This window comes from Mixophyes fleayi, chromosome 1 (genome assembly GCF_038048845.1).
Source record: "Mixophyes fleayi isolate aMixFle1 chromosome 1, aMixFle1.hap1, whole genome shotgun sequence".
NCBI classification, from domain to species: Eukaryota; Metazoa; Chordata; class Amphibia; order Anura; family Limnodynastidae; genus Mixophyes; species Mixophyes fleayi.
In genome coordinates this window covers 410,311,854-410,328,195 of record NC_134402.1, presented here as the reverse complement: position 1 = coordinate 410,328,195, position 16,342 = coordinate 410,311,854, and the positions used below count along the sequence as shown (strand labels likewise).

General features: G+C 40.6%; 1 protein-coding gene across 1 annotated transcript in view; it reads right to left on the bottom strand.

The window, feature by feature from the left end:
* JMY (junction mediating and regulatory protein, p53 cofactor) overlaps nt 1-13,976 on the bottom strand; it is a 48,146-nt gene extending 34,170 nt beyond the window's left edge. The window contains exons 1-2 of the mRNA XM_075182320.1: nt 13,097-13,976; nt 4,744-4,917 (exon numbers count right to left, since the gene is read on the bottom strand). Of these exons, the coding sequence (XP_075038421.1) occupies nt 4,744-4,917; nt 13,097-13,729 (807 nt within the window). The 5' untranslated portion in view covers nt 13,730-13,976. The remainder of the gene's footprint in view (nt 1-4,743; nt 4,918-13,096) is intronic.
* Nucleotides 13,977-16,342: the final 2,366 nt, after the last annotated feature.

The window sequence follows — 16,342 nt, the reverse complement described above, 5'->3', positions numbered from 1 at the left end:
TTACAATATGGTTTAATGACTACTGAACAATTCAGAACATAAAATCACTCACAGTATGCAAATGTCTCATATGTACAGGTCCAGATTAATATTTGTTGTCACCTTAGTCCACCTTATTGTGCCACCTCATAAGACCCCCTCCTCCCACCACGTTAATGCTAGATGGAATAAAGGAAATATAGTGTTCCTGTAGCCCAAACTCAACCAAATGTGATTATATGCAGATAATTGCGTATTAATATAGAAAATAATAAGAACAGCAGATCCTTTACGTGCAAAGTATGGTGTCACCCCTGCACAATTGTCACCACCTTTAACCAAAACAGGGCCTGCAGATGAAAGTGTCACCGTCTAGCTGTGCTTTACATATACAAACATCTACTTAAAATGTTTCATAGTAAAATACAGGGAATTGTAAAAGGAGAGAAAACACACCCAAACTTCATGTAAAAGAAAGGGAAAAACAAACACAGCAATTTGCAATTGATCACATTGGACTGTGTAGTTAAAAGTTTTCCTCCAGCAAGTAAAAAATGTCTACAGATTGTGTTTTACATGGAAAGAGCACAAACAAATGAGGCGTCAAATACTGGAACATTGGCCCACTGAACTGCAATAACAATTGAGGGGAAAAATTAAAAAGAAAAATCTGTAAATTCTAGGAAAGTGTAAAATCAGGATATGTAGAATGTTGGGGTCTTTTTAGTTCCTTCTGATAATTGTACACCTACACTGAAAAGATTGTTTTCTATGCATCATCCCCCAAGATGTACAAGAATTTTAATTCAACAAGCCAGTTTCAAAATCTTGCCCATGTTGTCGGCTTGAATCAAAAGGAAACGAGACAGAAGACATCAAAGACAATAACTACTTGACACAACTGGGACAATCCATGCACGGCCCATATTTCTTATATAATGAGGTTACAATATGAAAACAACAAAAACATGATGCTACTCATGGCTACAAAAACAAAATCAATTTTATTGGGAACTCCATACAGAACATAAACATCCACATTACTTAAGATTCCACAGTAATACATATAATACCTGTATATGTCAACCCTCACCTCTGCCCTCTTATTTCATCTTCTTCTGGCGTCCTGTTTGCGGTATTGTATTTATGCAATTATTAACTCTTTCCTGCCAGAGCTGCATAGACTTCACCCCTCACCATGTTTCATCATTTTAGGCTGTATCAGCCTCACAGATCGCAGTTACAGAATCAACAAACTGTTTTCCTATAAAAGATTCTCCAAAACTAAGTTGTACTAGAAGCCTCATGACGGAGAGGACAACATTTGCCAATATTCATTTTCCAACCCCATTTCCAGGCTGATCCTCCCTAGCTGCTGGTTTGCAGTTAGCAATTCATGATTTCCCCCAATTTCAAATTACACGGTTTGCTTATGTTAAAATTACGTTTTTGCAAAACTGTTTAAAGCACAGTGAGCATTAAACATTGAATCCATCCTATATTCCAGTAAATGTTTTACTTCTGAGTAGACTATACCCTTGTTCATAGTTTTACTACCATGACACTAAATTGTTTTTTGTTATTTATCATTAAAGAGTCCAAGAATTGTCACAATCATAAAAACTGGTTATATATTCTTACATTAGCATTATCCCACAGAAGGTAAGCAGGTATTGGAGTGGAACCTAATGACCCCATACCCAATTGTGCTAGGGAGTGTTTGCAGTAAGGAGACATCATCTGGGTGCCAGCTGCTCTATTTACATTGTGGTGAAGAGTGTCCTCTTCCACCAGTGGTAAACAAGAAGGGCCAACCCCAACTGTTTATTCATTTATCCTAAATATCAAGTTTTGTATCATTTAATATGAAGCGGATTCATTTTCCCGTGAGATTCATGTATGGCCATCACTGCGGCACTTCAGCAAAATATATTATTCCCCCTTACGGTTACCACCTCAAGGTCAATAAATAAGAAATCTGTAGTAGAGATACCCTAAAGCAGGCCTGTCCAACCTGCGGCCCCTCCAGGTGTTGTGAAACTACAAGCCCCAGCATGCTTTGCCAGTAGACAACCTGTTGATAGCTGGAAGGGCATGCTGGGACTTGTAGTTTGACAACATCTGGAGGGCCGCAGGTTGGACAGGCCTGCCCTAAAGCATATTTTAATCATCAAAAGTAGTGTCATTGGATCTACTCAAGCTAACTTTACTCTTACAGAACCGATGGGGATTTATTTTTGCACAATAGTCAAGTAAATATTATTTAAATTTCATTTATGAGCATTACATAGGAATGCCTGATACAAATTTAAAAAAACAAAACAAAAAACCCAAAGTTTTCTGTGATTCTTTTTCTCTTTCTTTAGAAACTTTAATGTAAACTCCTAAATCGTACCTCAAATTAAACTCTAGTTTCTAACATTTATAGGCACAATTTCTGGAAGATTTCTTCTTTTTTTTGGGGGGAGATTTGGTCTTTGTATGCGGGCCATTATAAAGTGATTTTGTAATAAAAAATAGAATCGTTTATTTTCTAAATAAAGTGGCATCAGCAGGTCAAAATCAGAATATTTACACACATTGCTCTGTAAAGAATGAATGCAAATTAAGTGGGACATAAAAGCGCCCACTCAAAGTTGCCGAGGAACATTTCCATGAATGTAATACTTTTCTATATATGACGATCACTACAGAAAGAATAATCTATTTCATGACCCCGGTTTCCAAAAATATATCCCAAAACTACAATTTCCCTGCTGGCTTGTCGATTTTATTGTTTGGCTCTTGTATTGTATATACATGTAATATGATAAACTAGAAGATTTGAGCTAGACAAGTTTATTAAAAATAAAAAAGAAATTAAAAAAGAAAACAAAAAGGTAAAGTGAGATGTGGTTCTAAGACAACTGATGGCAACTAATGGTAGACATGACTGACACCCAATCCATGGAGATGTGTAGTGTATGGTAAATGGGTATCGTAGTGCATTACTATATAGCCTGTCTCATTACATGCCCAGGGACCCTGTGCGGACTGCTAGGTGCACACTCTCCTTGTAAACACTAGAGTCACACTAGTGGAACGCTGCTCGTCTCCAGCCAGAAAACCACTGCACAGTGTGTCTTAGCTGAAGTGCTTCCCGTGTGGCAGAGAACCAAGCCTTGCTGCCTTCACTGTTATTTATCATTACAAAAGCTTCATAACAGTGATTAAGTCTGGAAAATCTCAGCATTGCAAAACCACTTGTGTGTGTGTCTTAGGTTCTAACTGTTGCTCAGGAAATACATTAGGAAATCAGATATAACATCTCCATACAGGGACAAAATTCATTCTTACCTGTCAAACAATGTACACAGTACAACACCTTGAGGTGCCCACTAGTACATTTGAGTAAAGTTACACATAGTATAGTCTGTAAATTCTACAAAGTACAGTAAAAACCAGCTTCTCAGCTGACAAATTGTACACAAAGTACCAAGTTTGCATACAAGTTTACTTAGAGGAGGGAATAAATTAAACATGTAGCTATAAATGGTTTCTTCTACTTGTTCCATATTTGTACGGTAGAACAGTGCTTCTCAAACCCAGTCCTCAGGACCCCTAACAGTGCATGTTTTATAGATCACATATAGACATGATTTACTGCTTTCTATAAGTTTATCCCTTTTAGCATTTTTACCAATTTAATGCCATACTCTAAAGAGGATGTTTAAGACTCATCATGCAAGCAGGGCGGCACCATAACAACTACATGTCAGGTGCATAATCAAAATTAGTAACCTACACAAAAGCAATTATAAATTAATCATTTTACAGCAGTAATTACAGATGCAGGTTCACATGCCCAATTAATACTTATTACTCATCTAATTTAAATTAAATAAAGTGCACAATGCATCCATGTTGCAGATTGCAAGAGACTAAGAAAAAAAAGAATCTTGCAGAATGTAAAAGACCATTACCTGGTTGATGATAATATTATTATAGTCACAGTGTTCTACAGCACCACATACCATGTAGACACAATCAGTGGAGATCTGTGGAGATGTCTCCACAGGCACTTCTAAGACAAGGGAAGAGAGTGGCGCAGAGCGGAGGCTAGAGAAGCTGTGAAGTATGAATAGTATAGGTGGGATTAGGGTAGGCTCTAATAAACAAAGATGGGTCTAAAGGGCCATGAGGGTGCGTATTTCAAGATGATGTTTGAGATGTATGTAGGGCTTGTGTTGAGGATATAGGGAGCTAGTGTGGGGATTTATAGCGTAGTGCAGTAGATGTGGAGCAGCGAGAGAGGAAGATAATTAGTTTTGCAGAAACATATAGGATGAATTTGATGAAAATGAATATAGATGAGGATTTCCAGATAGAAGGAGGTTGTAGTAGTTGGGGCAGGAGAAAAATGTCATGAGGCCACGGGGTTCCCGTACTCTACATCCTCTTCTCCTCTTATTAAATGGCTTGAATGGAGAGATTATTACTCTGAGCACTTAGCCCCTCCACCTTGCTCCTCTTCATAGTGATAATGTATTGTATTCTTGCCACAAACCATATCTCTTTATTGAAGTTTTCTGATGTACTTGATTACCTACGAATAACTCTCCCCCCCTCCATTTTTCCTATTTCCTTGTTTGTAGTGTGTTTATGTTTTTTGTTTTCCCCCTGCAAATTTAAAACTCAAAGATCATTTATTGTAAATGCTAACAAAATAAACGCATTACATTGGAATAGTGTTTGGGATTTTGTACATAAAGAACTAAACAATACCTTGATCTGTTGCCTCCTTAACATAGCGAGCTCTCTCATATCCCGGAATGGTTGTAACAAGTATTGATAAAGTTCAGTAGTGGCTTCTACAACAGCACTGTAAGCTTCATCCTCCATCTGATACAGCTCCAGTAGGTCAACCATGCTCTCAGTCACTTTGTGTTTTTCCAGCAGCTACAATAAAATAAGACACTTGTAATACATTTAAAAAGAAAACGATACATTACCCTCAGTAAGAGTTCTATACCATGATGTATGTCACAGGTGTCTACATACAGTATTCTCTCACTGCTTATTGGAGAGAAGCTTTTACTTGAAGTATCCCCATGTACGTGTGTGTGTACATAATATACAATACTGTGCAAATGTTTTAGGCAGGTGTAGTAAAAAACGCTGCAAAGTAAGAATGCTTTCAAAAATAGTAGTGTTAATAGTTTAATGTCATCAATTAACAACATGCAAAGTGAATGAACAGAAGAGAAATTTAAATCAAATGACTATTTGGTGTGACCACCCTTTACCTTCAAAACAACATCAATTCTTCTAGGTACACTTGCACAAAGTCAGGGATTTTGTAGGATTATAGTCAGGTGTATGCTTAACCAATCATAGCAAACAGGTGACAATGATCATCATTTTCATATGTAGGCTGAAACAGTCATTAACTCAGACAGAAACAGTTGTGTAGGAGGCTTAAAACTGGGTGAGGAACAGCTGGAGCCAATCACACAAACTAAAAATGTGACCCAGGCGTTACCTGCTATGAAGTTTTAGGCTATTTAGATAACACTTACAGAACAGACGGGTTGCTCTTGCCTTACATGTTTGTGCACAAGCATGGCTCTCCTATTATTTGTGTATAAACAAGTGTGCATCTACATGCAAGATCATATAAATGTGTGCCAAGTGGATGTTTAAGATGGAATCAAATCTCCCAGATATGTTAAAGGAGAATTTAACTAGAAAACATAAGCTGGTTTATCAAGTATATCATGATAGCAATCAATTGTAGTTCTCAAAGATTGCACTATTTGAATTGTTTAGATGCATTTTTATAACAAATTGGTGCTTCTGGAAATGATACTAAAAAAATGAATAAATTGATTAATATAATATTGTGTGTGTCATTCAGACTTGTATAAACATGCTTCAAAATTAAGACTGATAAACTGAAAGTCCCTGTGGATCCTTATTTAGATGTCTGTCAGGAGGGCTACATCAAGACCTCTACTGACCAGCAAATCAGTCCAAAGACCGTGCATGAAGTAATGATAGGGAGGTGATCATAGAAAGTGTCCACCCTGGCCACACCCTTTTTGTCCTTTGCCAATGGGATAAATAATAGATTTTAATGCTGTTCTTCTCCCACATGCACAAGCAGCAACTGGCTGAGCTGAAATACGCTACAGGGTTTTCTACCCCCTATTTTAAAATGGGTTACACGTAAAACTGCAGGAATTAAAGGGTGACTAGGTGCTCAGACTTTTGTCAAGCAGGCCTGGACATATTATTGAAAAAGTTAGGAGCCAGCAAGTTTGTAACATAGACAGACCATGGAAACGCTAAGCACAAACATGTTCATCTCTGCTCTTGGCAACTAGCACAATTCAGCAACAGGATAAGGAAATGTATACGTTTGCCAAATATCCTCAACTTTATATCTAGTTTGTAACATCTACTTTAACCAGCCATTCTTGTTTCAAGTTTAGAATGCGTATTTTCTGAATTGTCCATGTTACTAATCGCTGTACTTGTAATGTGCATTTATAGACATAGGGTTGAGGCTCATGCATTGGAGAGAGGGTGCCATGGACATCCCGTTACCAGTGTGAGGGTCTAGAATCTGAAAGTATGGCAGGGAGTACATGCACCGGTTGATAGGACACATTTTAGTTGTTATGGTGACCAGGATTTCTCCACCCCTGCCTAATAAAGTAATATTGTGTATTTATCCTAGTTTGTGCATATGTAACGATGCTTGGTACATAAACAGTACTGTATTGTATAGTGCGGGCTCTTAAACGTTACCTAATTTGATGTAGCATGTGCTCTATATTTATAGTAAACTGTTGTATTGGTTCAGGGTACAAATCAAGAAGCCATCATGTGCTATGTTCAGGTTGCAGTTTAGGTTTGAGCCTGAATTACAGCCACATTCCAGTACCTGACAAACCTTTACCCATCAGATGACAAAGAAAGTACTGCCAAGTGCCGACAATAAATCTGGGAAATAGACTGATTAGTGTCATATGTAGTTTAAAGTACATGTTGTGTTCAGACTGACAGAGCAAGTTGCAGAGCTCAGGGTAGGGAGTTTACACACAGGACACATTTTCTGAGCATGTGATATTCTTGTTGGGGAATCTGGTACTTTTTCAGGGTGTTGTAGTGATACAAGAGGATAAAGAAAATATTTATCTGTGCGAGAGCATAGATGCAGGGCCTTTACACTGTGTTAGCGGAGAAAATAACTTTTCCTAGAGCGGATCTTGTTTCTTTGGTGCCTGCTTATAAATCTGCCCACTGATTCATGTCTCTTGAGCCATCTCCTGTACACACAAACAAAAGTACATAGGTGTTGCTATGCATATTAGCAGATATAGTTACGGGAAATGCAGCTTTTACACAGCATGCTAACATAGCAGATTATACCTAACTTTAACAACAACTACCATTTAATATGGAGCAAACCTAAAAGTATATGTGTGCCGATTAACAATATATTATTTCAGCAATGTGCCAAAACACATAGCAAAAGTCTATACATTCGCTGAATTGGCCAGGAACAAAACTGGTTTTAGAACCACCAGACACAGTGTTCTGTAGCATTGTGCTATTACTGCAGACAGTGTTACACTCATACAGAAAAGGCACTGCAGTCCTATATAAATGTGCAAGTTTGGCCCTGACTGCAGTCATATAGATCCCTAAAGGTTGAAAGGCAGTTTCAATGGTTCTCCGTTTATACAATAGAGAACGAGGGGTTGGAGAAGGGGGGCAAAGCACAGTAATGTGGACATGTTTCAGTTGCCATAGCATATTTCTTAGGTGCTATGGTTACTGGGAGTGCCCATGTAATGAAAAAAGAAAAATGTATCTGTTATTTGTGCGTGTATAATTATATATACATACACACACACAGATCAGCAACAACATTAAAACCACCTGCCTAATATTACGTATATACCCCTCGTGCCACCAAAACAGCTCTGACCAGTCGAGGCCTCTGATGGTGTCCTATGATATCTGGCACCAAGATGTTATCAGCAGATACTTCATGTCCTTTAAGTTTCGAGGTTGGGGCTCCATGACTCGGACTTGTTTTTCCAGCACATCCCACAGATGCTGGATCGGAATGAGATCAGGGGAATTTGGAGGCCAAGTCAACACCTTGAACTCTTTGTCATGTTCCTCAAACCATTCCTGAATAATGCAGTGTGACAGGGTGCATTATCCTGCTGAAAGAGGCCACTGCCATCAGGGAATACAGCTGCCATGAAGGGGTGTACTTGGTGTTCAACAATGTTTAGGTAGGTGGTACCTGTCAAGTTAAAAACATCCACAAGAGTACCGGGACCCAAGGTTTCCCAGCAGAACATTGCCCATTAAATCACACTGCCTGATGCCATCACTTCCCCAGGTAAACAACGCACATGCACCCAGCCGTCCACATGATGTAAAATAAACAATGACTCATCAGACTAGGCCACTATCTTCCACTGCTCCATGGTCCAGTTCTGGCACTCATGTGTCCATTGTAGGCATTTTCATCAGTGAATAGAGGGGTCACCATGGGCACTCTGACAGGTCTACGCAGCTAGCTGCAATGCACTGTGTGTTCTGAAAACCTTTTTATCATAGCCAGCATTAACTTTTCAGAAATTTGTGCTACAGTATCTCTTCTGTGGGACTGGACCCGACGGGCTAGCCGCTAGCCTTCGCTCTCACGCGCTTCAAAGAGTCTTGGGTGCCCATTACCTTGTTGCCAGTTCAACGATTGTCCTTACTTGCACCACTTTTTGTAGGTACTAACCACTGCATATAGGGAACACCCCACAAGACCTACCATTTTGGAGATGCTCTAACCCAGTAGTCTGGCCATCACAATCTGGTCCTTGTCAAAGTCGCTCAGATCCTTATGTTTGCCCATTTATATGGCATAAATACATTTTAGAATTACATAGACACTCCCACTAAGCATAGCACCTAAGAAATATGCTATGGCAACTAGAACATAGCCAAAGTACTGTGCTTTGCCCCCTTCTCCAACCCCTGTTACACCTCGTTCTTTATTGCATAAACAGAAAACCACTGAAACTGGTTCCAACATTTAGGGATCTAAATGACTGCAGTCAGGGCCAAACTTGCACATTTATATAGGACTTCAGTGCTGTTTCTGTATAACAGTGTAACACTGTCTGCAGTAATAGCACAATGTTACAGAACACTGTGTCTGGAGGCTCTAAATGCTAATACCCAGTTCTGTTGGTTCCTGGCCAATGCAGTGGATGCATAGACTCTTGCTATGTGCTTGGGCACATTGCCGATATATAATACATTGTAAAGTATAATCTGCTGTTAGCATGCTGTGCAATAGCTGCATTTCCTGTAACTATATCAGTTAACATGCATAGCAACACGTGTGTGTGTGTGTGTGTGTGTGTGTGTGTGTGTGTTTATACAGAAGATGGCTCAAGAGACATGAATCAGTGGGCAAATTTATAATCAGGCGCTCATCCCTAAAGAGACAAGATCAGCTCTAAAAAAAGTTGTTCTCTTCGCTAACACAGTATAAAGACCCTGCATCTATGCTCTCACACAGATAAATATTTTCTTTATCCTCTTGTATCACTACAACACCCTGAAAAAGTACCAGAATCCCCAACAAGAATATCACATGCTCAGAAAATGTCATGTGTGCAAACTCTCTACCCTGAGCTCTTAAACTTGCTCTGTCAGTCTGAACACAACATGTACTTTAATCTACACATGGCACTAATCAGTCTATTTCACAGATTTATTGTCAGCACTTTACACGCTGCTACAGTTCATAAATATTTAAGATAATCCATTAAACCACAACATTGCTATGTAAAAAATATATGTAAGTTTATAAGAGATATCTGCTTAAAATCAGTGCTCGTCTGAATGCTCAATAACTGCAAAGCTGCAATGATACATAAAGGATAATGCTACTGCCTACTGTGAAATGTAAGGAAATCCCAAAATAATACACCAACTACTTTTATACTAGTACTAACACTCTCAAAAGATCCCTAGAGCAACAGCTGAAATAACGGTAAATGTAACTTCCTTACTGCCATAGCCCAACTAACCAGTACCCAGAACCACAGAGAGAGGAAGGGTATAGTAGACATGCAACTGTTATTGTATATCTTTAGCATGCTCTCACATTACCATTAGCATCTGTGGCTTGTCATTATTCATTGTACTGAAAAACAATATGTAGTTGTGTTAGAACTAGTTCAACAATGGTGTGTTCTGAGGCCGGCTCAGAGTGATATCACCAGGTGATACTTTTCTGTCGTGCAAGGCTCTGTACAGAGACAGTGGGAACGCACTGTATGGGCGGAAAAAAATATGGCTTTCAAAAGTACCCAGATGACACTAGTCTAATTCTGTAGCTGAACACAGGGTTCAAATAGGAGACAGACCCTGCAAGGAGAGGGAAGAGAAAATAATAACAGGCTCGACATAATGAAGGCTGCCAGAAGTGGCAGCCAGGATTTAGCTAAAGAGAACTGTAGCTGTATTTGAGGAAACATTGTCTACCCACAACAATTTGTACAGGAAGACTTGTACCATGTAAATGAGAGAGTGAGCAGATAAAGATCAGCCAAGTGCTACTACAATACACAAATATAGGTGTTTGGTGGCCCTTTAATCAAAAAGTTTTTATATAATCTAAAAGACTAAATTAATTACTTGCTGCACATGCAATAAGCATGTGGGTATGTAAAGAACACGATCACTTTATTCACTGGCGTAAACTTAATTTTTGAGCATGTGCATGTTCCGTTACTTGATGACTTAGGGCCAGAATGTGCTATATAGGCTGTTAGGCTACTGCACACTACTAAACAATCTCCTGCAACCTACTGTCTCCACTTGTCCTGCAGTATATATACACTGAGTTCCATAACAGACGACTTAACTACAGAACTGACAAATCATGGAAAAGAACAAAATAAACAAAGTACGAGTCACAGCTTATTCTATTGCTACAATAAAAGTAAACTTATTGTTGCTACAGAATAAAATGCACAAGAATATAAATTGAAACTCCTGCAAACAAAAAAAATTTGCAAAATCGTAGATATTGTAAATTGTTTACCAAGTAGTGGCTCGCTAATTTTAACAGGGTGATACTGAAGGATAAGTCTACTTATTGAGGCCTGTATGACTGCATGGATAAATACTGATTTAATTACTATATTTACCAACAGAATAGGCAGCCCGACAAGCTGACACCTGTATACTCTAGCTGTGTGACATGGTTCTAACTCATTGTCTACTTTATATCCTAAAGCAGAGAAAAGACTGAACGGGAGCAGCCATCTTTCACTTTATGTGACCTCCTCTGCACAACGTAAGGAGGTCATGCAGCACAGCCAATAAAGGGAGGAGGGAGTACAACGTATTCTGCATCCGACTGGAAAGTTAAGTATTTTCAGTCGATTAGCCAACAAGAGGGGGCATGTGACGTAGTGTGAATAGCATGTGGGGGAAAAGGGGTAGCCTGACGGGCATGTGGAAGACAAAGGGGCATTTATAGAGCATGTGGGGGAGCTTAAGGCAAGTGGGCGTCTAAGTGCATGTTGTGTAATTTTGGGGTAAAGGAGGAGCATGTGGGGGCATTTTTGGAGGAGTAATGTGAGGATGCTGAGGATGTTTTGGAGCTGTAATTTTATTACTGAAATTAAGGGTAATGTGCTCCCCTTCTGAAGGATGGAGGGCCAGGCATGCAGCCCATGCAGTATATCAGGTTGCCGATTACTGGAATATGCCCATTAAACTCTTGAGTCAAATATTATGTCAGCAGGTTTATTCATCTCACAAAATTATCTTCTTAAAATTACAAAATCTCATTGTATATGTTTCTAATGAGTACCAACAGAAGAACAGTCTGTTGGCTGTGTGTCAAAGTCTGTGAACGTAAACAAGTCAGAGCTATTTGGAAGTTGTATGCTATAGTCAGTAACTAAAGACTAACTTGACTGATTCTCCTACAGGAAAGTACAGGTGTTAAAATTACTCTAGTATGTACTTAAAAATGTTTTTAAAAATATATATTGTCATATAATATGATGTATTAAAGTCACTTGAATAACACAACATGTAGAAAACTGAATTGAATAGTCAAACAGAAGATTAGTTTGTGAGATCACCTCATTAATGCAGGGAAGTTTAAGCATGATCAATGTGCCATTGATATGAATTAAGACGTAAGCCAAACTGTCAACCAAAAAAATGCAAATACAGAACAATTCCAGCACATTCATTTCAGCGTGCTGTAATTGGTTACAGTGGTTCCTCTGTTATGAGAACATTACTAATGTCACACAGGCTATACATTTGATGATTAAGAAATATTAATAAAATAAAACTAGAAAACATAGTGCTATACATCTTTAATATATAATAGTTTGTTAAATTAAGAATGGATTCAAAACAATGCTACAGTTGCCTTCTACAATAGCTCAACACAAACTTGCTTTGTAAACAACTAGTTTGCATGATGAACTTTGGATCTCTGAAACTTACAATGCAAAATAACAGCTGCCAATACTGTAATTTATGGCATAAAAAAAAAATCTGCTTGTATGTATAGACAAAGAAAAGTGTTTCTCAATGACCCCCAAACAGACAAATCCCAACTGTAGATCACAGGTGGGGGGTGAGGATTGATGTGCTGGGTAGAGAGACACTACATAAACATGTCTTTGTACAAGCGAGTGTATGCAAAACTATTGTAACTCCGTGTCACTAGGCCCAGGGCGCAGCGCTGAAGGGGGGGGCGCAATTTAGGAATATTTTTGGGTCATTTGGTTAAAATTGAGGGCTAGGAGGGGTGGCATTTGTCTTTCTCGCCCCAGGCACTAGAATTATAAGTTACAGCTCTGCATCACACAGGGGCTGGCTGGCAAATTTTAGCCCAGAGGGCAAGAATCGGCTCAGCGGGAACATTTTAAAGAAAAGCAGGTAGCCCAGTGACCCAGCTCAAGGTAGCCCACTATGGGACCAGCCTGGGGGGCAGATGACCCCTGTTATCACAGACATTACTGCACATAGTGATACTTCCATACACATCTCTCAGTAAGACAGAATATACCTCCTGCAGCCTCCGCCGGGCCCTCTGCAGCACCTCCTCGTAGCCCTTGTGTCTCAGCTCGCTCAGGCTCTCGTAGTACTCCTCGGGGTCGTCGCTCTCGGTGAACAGCACCTGGGAGAGGATCTTCCAGCCGCAGGAGTCCAGGCCATGCCCCAGGTACAGCTGTAGCCGGCAGCACAGACCCTCCACCTCCTCCTCGCTGAGCTCCGGGGGCCCGAAGAGCACGGACCACATGCCGGAGGGCTCCTCGGGGAAGGAGGGCAGGCAGGGCTCCAGCTCCCCGCTGACGGAGCACAGCTGCTGGTGCACGGCCCGCAGGTCCTGGAAGGAGAAGAGCCCGGCCCAGCTGCAGTCTTCCTCCGGCTCCTCACGGGCCGTCTCCTTGGCCGGGCTCCCCGCCGTGTCCCTCTTCTTGGCCGGGCTGCCCTCCGGCTCCTGCCTGGCCGGGCTGGCTCCTTTGTCCGCGCTGCGCTGCCGCTGCGCAGTCCGGTTGTGACAGGTGATGGCGAACTTGCCCTCCACCTCGTTCCACGCCACGATAAACACGAACTTGTGTCGCTCTTTCTCGTCGAAGACGTTGGGCCTCACCGCCACCCAGTCCGACTCCAGCGTCTCCTCCAGGGTGAACGACATGTCGCGATTCCGCCGGTGTCGCGCACCAAGTCCCGATCATCCGCTGCTCACCGGGATAATGGCTGGATCGCCTTCATCGGAAGGACCTTCTGACATCACCGGGTCAGGTGACTGCTGCGGTCACATAGTACACAATGTCCCCGTGTAGCCGCTGGAAGTAATGGAGAATGTCGGCGGCCTCCCGCTCAGGACGATGCAGACAACAAAGCTGTCAGGCCGGTGGTGACGTCAAGTCCGCGAGAGGAACGTAAACATGCGCACGTGTCAAAGGAGCGCGCCTGTGCGCGAGACCCTTTGTTGTTGTGCAGCGCGCGCGCCTCTGTCAACCTGTTGCCTCCCAGTTGTTGTGGTACTACAAGTGTCAGCATGTGTCTGACTGGGGGGAATGCACCCAGATATTGTGCAGTGTATTACACTTACTGAAGGGGGACAGGTCTTGAACTTTACACTGAATAATTAGATATAATCTCTGGCCCATAAAGGCTGCTGCTGTTAAATACTTTGATGTTAGTTCCCTGTGCCATGTTCTGCACGTTTAATACACTGACCAAATATCCAGGGCAGAAGTTCCCACCAGTGGGGTTGGTTATGTCCAGATTGGAGGTCCACAACAGGTTAATGTCATGTGCTCTAATTGCACAATTTATAAGCAGTTTTGGAGCTAAATAGTGGTCATTTCACTATTCATAATAGGGATATAATATTTCTGCATTAAAAATAATACATTGTGATAGGCAGAGTGTAGAGTGTAAAACTCCCAGATTACTGACAACAATAAAGTGGGAGAACTTGTTCACACGTATGCGCTGAGAAAATGGGTAAAAATGCATGAAAAAAGCGTTTTAGTGATGCATTTATACTTGTTTTATATGCACTTTTACCAACACATTCTATTGAGAAACAGGTTATAATTTTAGGAAGGCAGATGGTGGGAACCAGAACTGTAATGTCGCCATTTTAGTTCCCTGGGCAATAGGGAACAAGAGCATCACCCCCTATTATTGTATGAAAAGGAAGAGGCATAGCCAACCTCTGGGGTCTTTTACGAATCTTGTGGGCCTCTGCGCAAGAGCACTGCTTAACCCCCCCACCATCCCATATGTGACTAGCGGAGAATGGTGTAAACACTCTCCTCAAGTCACACATCTGCTCCCCTACAAGTCTCCCCTTTGTCCGATCCTCTTGTTCCTCTTCACTGACAGTGACCAGTGTTTTTTTGAGTGATTAAAGATAAACCTGTACTTCCACCATAAAGTCACATTTTTATTTTTAAAAATATGTCTTCTCTCAATGGCAACAGCAGTTAGATAGTGTGTGTTGACTTTACTCCAAATAAACTATTGCTACAAAGGCAAAAGTCCAACAAAGTTTCTTAGGTCTAACTAGTAAATCCCTTTTCTGTAAATAAGCACGAGAGTGCTTCCTAATACCAGTGCTATAAAAATGGCAAATTGGAAAAAATTGTTTAATTGAAAATATGCATTAATGCTAATGTATGTAGCCATATAAGAAATGTTATATTTTTACCACAATTCCAGCCAGAATATCGGCGTAATGTGGAAACATTACGCTGAATTGAATCTTCCCCTAGACATTGAATACATTTTAAAATATATTATTATATAAACACACAAGTGCGTTGTGCCATTAGTATAGTACAATAAATAGTACAGAGAACATACTGTAAAACATTTTTCCGCTAGACGTGGTCTGAGGGACCAGCCCACAAGGACTTACCTGTCATTATGAATCAATCAAATCAATTAAGCTACGGAATTTGCTCGCGCTATATAAATAAATGTTGATGATGATGTTGCTGAATTAACTTTCAGTTTTTCTTCAATATCTTCTGTACACAATATGATATTATTTTGCAGTTAATGTGTTAATTCGTAATTGAAATGTTCTAGGTTGTTTCATATTAACCTATAAAATCTCATGCCGAAATACCTTTTGAGAAGGTTTGTAAATTGGTGTTGGGCTGTCAACCCTGCATGACCCATCTCAAAATATCATGTTTGTGTAAAACTGTATATTGTATATTAAAGGCTGAACTACCTCATGTAAATTGTATAACATCTGCACTACCTTTAAGGCTTGGGGGTATATTTACTAAACTGTGGGTTTGAAAAAATGAAGATGTTGCCTATAGCAACCAATCAGATTCTAGCAGTCATTTTGTAGAATGTATTAAACAAATGATAACTAAAATCTGATTGGTTGCTATAGGCAACTGTCCGGTGCCGCCTCCTCACTGACTCTGGTGCGAGAGGAGGTCGCCCATCACTGCCGTGTCCCGTTGCCGTTGCTAAGCAACGGGACACTTCCCTTACTTCCGGGTTGCCGCACACGCATCCGTGGTACCCGACGCGTCCCGTTGCCTCCTATAAGGGGAGACACAGGGGATTTAAGGAAGCCTCTGGCAGCATTAGGGTGCCAGAGTATCGGTCTCACCTTGCTCTAGCTATTTGCCGCATCTGTTCCTGACATTGTTCTGACCCAGGTTCCCCCTGACCTTCCATTTGAATTTCGCCTTGTACTTTGCCCTCAGCTCCGGTTTCCTGATATTTGGCCTGTCTCTGACTATTCTTTGGATTCTCCTTTTGTACCTCG